This window comes from Trachemys scripta, chromosome 8, assembly GCF_013100865.1.
Source record: "Trachemys scripta elegans isolate TJP31775 chromosome 8, CAS_Tse_1.0, whole genome shotgun sequence".
Taxonomy (NCBI): Eukaryota; Metazoa; Chordata; order Testudines; family Emydidae; genus Trachemys; species Trachemys scripta.
This window is the reverse complement of record NC_048305.1, coordinates 91573442-91580830: the sequence shown is the minus strand read 5'-3', so window position 1 is coordinate 91580830 and position 7389 is coordinate 91573442. Positions and strand designations below refer to the sequence as shown.

The 7389-nt window shown below is 40.0% G+C and overlaps 1 protein-coding gene across 1 annotated transcript in view; it reads left to right on the top strand.

The window, feature by feature from the left end:
- Positions 1–225: 225 nt before the first annotated feature.
- ROR1 (receptor tyrosine kinase like orphan receptor 1) overlaps positions 226–7389 on the top strand; it is a 256201-nt gene continuing 249037 nt past the window's right edge. Inside the window, exon 1 of the mRNA XM_034778853.1 lies at positions 226–466. Coding sequence (XP_034634744.1) covers positions 376–466 — 91 coding nt within the window. The 5' untranslated portion in view covers positions 226–375. The remainder of the gene's footprint in view (positions 467–7389) is intronic.

Genomic DNA, 7389 nt, shown 5'->3' with positions numbered 1-7389 from the left:
CGGTGCTGACCCTGGGGCTGTGGGGAGAGGCTGGATGAGGGGCGCGGGTCGCTCCTGCGGCTGGGGACGGCGGAGGCTCCGCCAGGCCGAGGTTGGCAGGGGCTGGGAGTGACTCGGCGGGGCCGGCAGGGGGCGCTGCTGGGCCAGGCTGGGCCGCCCGCCGGTGGGGGGTGCGGGGCCGGGCTCCGAGGGGAGGTTTGGGAAAGTGACAAGTGAGGGGCTGAGGGAGGGAAGCCGCCGCCCCCGCTCAGTGCCCGGCCGGCGTGGGGAAGGGCTGGGAGGGCAGAGCCCCCCCGGCACAGCGCGGCGGGGAGAGCTGGCCCGGGCTCCGGGCGCTGTCCTGCGGATGTCGGAGTAGCGAGAGCCGGCTCAGCAATGCCCCGGCCGGGCGGCTGGGAGCGGAGCCTCCCGCTGCTGCTGCTGCTGCACGCGGGGAGCCTGGCGGAGCTCGGGGGCGCAGCCCGAGGTAAGACGCGCCGCCTCGGGCGGGCCCTTTGGAAAGTGACCCGCCGCTGCTCTGTGTCCCCGGGGGGACGCGCTGGGGGCGCCCCGCTCCCCCCTGAGCCTTCCCCAGCGCTCCCCACGGTGCCCGCCTCTCCGCTCCTCCATCCCCTCTGCCCGCCACCCGCCCGGCCCCGCCGCTCCTCCCCCGGGGCGCCCTCTCGCTGCGGGGAAGGGGGCTCCCTCGGGCGCCGGCCGGCCGGGGCGCGCTCCGCTGTCATCTCGGCGGAAAGAGGGTGTCTGGCTTCTCTCTCCCCTCCCGTCCCCCCCAAAGAGCCGCAGCCCCTTTGGCCTGGCCCGCGCCGATGCCAGAGCCGGGGGAGTCCGGCGGTCTTTGCGCGGGACGTGCATTTTTGTGAATGAAACTAGGTGACCCCAGACAAAGCCCCGATTCACCAATTGTTCCCTTGTCGCTTCCACCCTTCCCAGCTGCAGCTCAGAGAGGTGGGAGGAGGAGCAGCAGCTGTGTGTGTGTGTGTGTGTTGTTTGCATTTGCAAAGTACGGTAAAAACTGGGTGCATCTGGGCAGTGGGCTGAATGTGGTTTCTAAGCCGCAATCTAATGCATACTTGATTGGGATCCTCTTTAAAGACAATGGCAACATTTAGAGTAAAGCTAATAAGAAAGGCAAAGCGTATTACTTTCCCCTGCGGGAAGCCATCAGTGCTTCCCCCTCCTCTATGTGCTGGGACACAATGAAAGGGAAGATGGGCTGTTCCTGTGGATACAACTGATTCTTTCTTTGAGGAGGGGTGAAAAGTTGATTCAAGCCGTCAGGGTGTTGGGCTTCACTTTAATATGCAATCTGCAAGAGGCAACCCCAGTTCGAGTCTCCTTGGCAGGATACCTGTGTCTGGTTAAGACAACAGAAAGAAACCTCTTTTTGATATTGTTTTAAGCTGTATTTAGAAAAGCACCGACACAGCATAAGGTACCAAGGAGGAGGAGAGTGAGAATATCTTTTCAAGGGGCAACACTGAACAAGAGACCTTTTCAACAATCCATAGACATTAGAATTTAATTTTTTTTGTCAGCCAGGACTAACCTGGAAGCTGCTTATAACAGAAATTGTATACATCTTTGGGACAGATTCGGATATCTTTACTCTCTTGCTGCATGAATAGTCCCATTGATATCCGTGAGGCTATTTACAGAGTAAGGAGGTACTAGAATCTGGCTGTCTAAGATTAAATGTGTATCAGTTGATAACTTATTAACTGGGTTTTTGGAATGAAGGGGAGAGTACAACCAGGAAGCAGACAGAAGTAAAAGCTTGAACATCAGTTTTTTCATCCTGAAGACTATCCTCTGAGGAATTTTAAATCTACATTTTACCTCTGTCAAATTGCAAACATTTTAATCCAGTAGTTAGACAAAGTTTTGTTAGGACTTTAAATTTCACATCAGTATTCTTCTTCTTGAAAAATACTATAACCAGGCTTTAATTTTTTTTTTAATTAATGGAGATATCCTATCTCCTAGAACTGGAAGGGACCTTGAAAGATCATTGAGTCCAGCCCCCTGCCTTCACTAGTAGGACCAAGTACTGATTTTGCCCCAGATCCCTAAGTGGCCCCCTCAAGGATTGAATTTACAACCCTGGGTTTAGCAGGCCAATGCTCAAACCACTGAGCTATCCCTCCCCCCCAAGACTCTTTCTTAAAAGACATATTTGGCTTATTTTCCTCTGATTCCAAACATTCCTATATTCCAGTTAATGAAGTCAAGTTTTATACTTGATCTGTACTTAATTGCTTTATAAAAACACTTTTCAAGAGTTTGACTGAGTTGTTAGCTAAATGTAACTTTACCTAGGGATTTCTTTCTGCTTTGATATTTGATTTAAGGTCTGTACGGTAGTATTATCAATGAGGATTTGTCTTTTTAGTTCCAGCTATGTGGAATGCTTTGCCATCTTACTTGTATAGTTCCAGGGCAAATTGATAACAAAGACCTTAAAGCAAATCTCTTGTTTAGTTTTAACCAACAATATTTGTGATCTGTTCATTTTAATATTGTTTTGTTTCATTTTTAATTGTAGCCATTTCAATAATTTTAGATTTGAGTCATCATATAACACATATATAAAAGAAATGGAGGCGAATAAGCCTGGATTGGCATTAGGTAAAGTGTGCATATTTAGGTTAAGATATTTAAAAATGACTAGTGATTTTGGGTGATTTTTGAAAGGCTTCAAAAAATGCTGAGCATGCATAACCTAACATCAGGCCCCTGTAAGGTGAGTCAAGTTGGTCAAGTCACTTTTGAAAACCTTGGCCATAATGTATATTCAAAAAAGAATAATATACATTAATGCCATGTTAAGTTTGAGTTTAAATACTCTGAGGTCAAGCAATGAAAAAGTTAAGGTTTTAATAAAGGGACAAGGTGGATGAGTTAATATCTTTTATTGGACCAACTTCCGTTGGTAAAAGATACAAACTTTTGAGCTATAGAGAGCTCTTCTTCGGGTTTTAGGGCCAACATGGCTACCACAATGGTGAAAAAAGGGTTTTAGTAACACCAACTCAGCCAATAGCCTTATTGCACATACTATGGAATGGTTGCCATTAAAAAGTCAACTGTTGCCAACAGTTACCACACAGTAGTGTGAGATTATCTCTATCTTTCCCCATGGCCCTGATTCTGCTGTTGGATCCATGTGGATGGATCTTGTTTATGTCAATGTGACTGTGTGGGTACAAGGGTCTAATCATACACATTTAATTGCTGGATCAGGGTCTAGCCTTAGGGAAGGAGTTCTCTGACATCTGTGGTGGTGACAACTGACTAATGTTGAGTTTGAATGTCTTCTGTTGAATATTTTATGTATATTTAACAACATAAACATTAAAAAGGCTAAATGAATGTTACTATGAACTTTCACATTTTCATTTCCTGACCTTTTAGTGTTTAAATTAATAACCTTAATGTTACCTTAACATGAGGTTTTGTTTTCTTTTTTAATAAAGTAAAAGTTTAAAAAAAAAAAAAACTCAAACCCAAACCTTATTATGCTCAATCAGCAGAGTTTAAGCCCACAATTTGCTCTCTTGGATTTACTATAAATTTTGTTGGAGAGAGGCTCTATTCTGTGCTATTTACAAGCTGTGTAGGAGCATAAGGATTTCAATACAGAATCAATGTCTGCATTGAAATATTGTCTGTAGAAATCTTTGCTATATTGTAAACTTTTCTCCTATATATTAATTAGTGTTAACTTGGTGCCAGATTAATTATTGTATTGTCTCAGATTAGCCAACCTTATCATCATGCAATGAGAAATTTTAAATACATATAATTAATTTTTGTTCTAAATATGTAAGGATCTAGACTTCAGTGAAGATTAGCTAATTTGAAAATCGTAAATGATAAAATTTAGCAGATTTTGAGTTATGTAAGCAAAAAGATATATTACCATTTACTTAAACTATAAGTGCATAATTTAATTTTTCCATAATTCAAAAATGGGTGAATGGATTTCTCCATTCCCCGCCTCCCCCACTACTGCCACCAAAAAAGGTCCATGTGCTTTGGCTGAGACCAAACATGGACATTTCAGATATAAAGGAGGATATTTTTTCAGACCTGTGAAAATAAGGCCTTTAATGAACATCCTTATATACTGGTGACCTTAACAACTGTACAACTTTCACTATTAAAGGAAAGCTTTAATACTGATTGATTGGGAATCCAAGGTCTGCCTGCCCATTGATCTACATGATTATTATTTAATATTCGCATTACAATAAAACCAGCCTCCCCATCATGTACAGAAGTTACCATAATAAGACCCATTCAAACATTTATAAAGACACGGTTTCTGCTCCAAAGAGTTTATAATCCGACATCCTGATCCTGCAAGCTCTTCAGGATGAGTGTAGATTAATTCATGTCAGTAGTCAGTTCACTAGGACAACTCATATGAGTAAAAATAAGTGAATCTTCAAGCGTATGTAGGACAGGAGCTTAAAAATCTACTCATGTCCACTTTGGGTTATCATATAATCTAGTTGAGACATGATCATATGATGTAAACTAGCTTGCATAGTTATCTTTCTAGCAGTGCTGTCTAATCATTTTAAAAATCGACTGTCTGGTTATTGACTGAGAGAGGATTACATGATCTTGTGAGCTAAAATAGAAGCATTTGGGTACAACATAAGCCTGCTGCATCATATTTAGTACAAAATCATCTTTGTAACATTTAAATATAACTCATGCTCCATGCAGAATTTGAACAGAGTTTTCTTTGCTCTTCTGTTTTTTGTTTTTGAAGGGTTGGCAGCCACAGTGCAGGAAACAAAACATAGAAAAAGCAAATTAAAAGCAGCATGCACATAAAAGTAAATTTATTTTTAAATGCTCTTTCCAAGTGCACTGAGAGGTTGGCCCAAAAATGTTCTGAGTAAAACCACAAGGTTAGTGTGAATATGAGGAACAGGAATTCTATAACTTGGCTTTTCCCCCCTCACTCGTTACAGTATCTGTGATGGCTATTGTTATTACAGCTCCAGCTTTATTATTGTTGAATATCACGTAGCTCTGTGAGCTAAAGTAGAGTCATGGCAGAAGTACCATGAATAGGATAAAACAATTTTTATGCATAAAAACATAGATCCGTAGACTACGTATTTTAGATAATAGGAAAAACTGTTGCCCTTTTTGAAAGTTACCTCCAGTGGATTAGCATTCCTCCACCTTTGATTAGGAGAGCTATATCCCAGTTTTTCATCCATAGGGCAATAGTTTTCTATTTCAGTCAGTATGCATTATATGTTTACAAACAAATAAAATGTTTCTATCATTGACTAACAGTGTATGGAAGGATGGAAATACGTTTTGGAGCTGTTTGACTGATTTTGGTATCTGGCATGTCTATTCACAAGTTGTTCTAACTACAAATGAATAATTAGAATAATAGTTTGTGTATTACTGTAATTATGTCCACAGAGAATGGTGTGCTAATTACATACACATAGGACATTTTATTTAACTTAAGCCTTTGCAAATGAGATCTAGGCAGGGGTCTACTTAAAGATGCCTTATAGCTCTTAAATACAAATATCTAAAGCTGAACAAAAAAACCTTCCCTGAGGTGTGACACTAGATACTGTTCTTCAGAGACATGCACAGAAATGCAGTAGCCTTCTGAGACACTAAAAAGCACCTCAGAGTAGAAAATTCTTCAAAAATCCCTAACTAAATGCAGCTGCTTGTAACATATAAGCTATCTTGCATGCCAGAAATATCCAAAAAGGTAACTAATACAAAATAAAAAATAAACAGTGTATCCCTTCCAGACCCTGTCCTCCACTGTCATCTTGCCATAGTGAGCTCAGTTATGAATTTTATGTTTAGAAATGTGTGTGATTTTTAGAAACATTGTTTAAATCTGTAAATTTAGAAACAATGTTGTTTAGAAATCTGGTAAACTGTGGTCTACTTATAAAGCCAGTTATTTTGTGCTGCTAAAAAATGTGTATTATTCATTATGTCAGTGTAATGTACCAATCTTGCTGTAAGTACTAGATTAAAGCTGAGCAGAAAATACCCACCAGTGTTTTAGAGGTGAAACTGCTATGTGAACCATAGATAAACTAGACAGATCATATCATGGTCTTATCTTGGCAAAGCTAGTAAATTTCACACCTTGTCATTCATTAATAAAAAGAACAATACAGCGATAAAATAGTTCATATTTTTTAAAAATGATTCCTGCATGTTAAAAGTTCTCTTACATGAATATACTAAATATACAGTTATATTTATAGAGTTATATTTTTATGTTGTTAAAGTAGCAGTATTGAAAAACTAGCAAATCAGGCCTTACTTTTTTGATGTTGCCTTTTGTATTGAAGGCAGTCGGACTATTTATATGATTAAGTACAAGCACAACTCTCACAAGTAAGGGTTTGAAAGATGAGCTCCATACTTAGTATTATTAGAGCACTGTACATATGTTAATTATCAAACACCAACTCTTTAGAGCAGAGTTTGTCATCTTTGTTACTTGTCGGTATTGTGCCTGTAATATTGACAGACATTTAACTCAATCATTCATAATATAAACAATACAGATCTGAATAGATTAGAGCAATTTTCAGTGACATTGTATAAATGATAACACAATATTTTGATTAACTGAAGTACACCTCTCTAGTTCCTGTGAGAACAATTTTACATGATAAATAAGAAACATTTCAAAGTTTCAGTGATTATTTTGACGTTTTGGTATCTACAGCATGATCCAGGAAAAGAAGTAACACTTTTTGCTATGTAGTTACTAACAATATTGCTTTCATTGTGAGTACTGGTGTAATGTTACATATTGGAGACTTTGTCTTTGATTTTATTTAATTTCTTTTATATGTCCATTTTGAACTATATTTGCATCAATTTTAAATATGAAAAGCACACAGGAAAGTGAGAGAGTCTGCTCAGCTATAAAATGGGGATAATTTCAGCTCACATAGATACTATTAAAGTATGTTTATAAAGCTTTTTGAGACCCTCTTGTGAAAGGCACTGTAATAAGTATATTTCAGATCTGCAATGCAATGTGATGTTAGATTCCCATTCCATTCAGCCAGATTTGTAAAGCTTTGAAACAAAAGCTATTTAAAAAAAGCAAGCCCTTTATAATGACAGAAAGTAATAATGCAGGGTCCTCAATATCCTCCTTGGGTTTTGTAGTAAAATCCCTTCCTGAAATGGAGCCAATTGGGCTCCCCTGCCTCCAAATAATTTTGCAGAGTTACATTTGAAAGGAAATGGCTAATGACTTGGGAAAAGAATCCCAAGGTCCATATTGGTAAGACAGACACACAGATTTGGGGAATGATTAGATGTTGCCGCTTGAAAACAATCAGTTAAATCCAGGCAAAG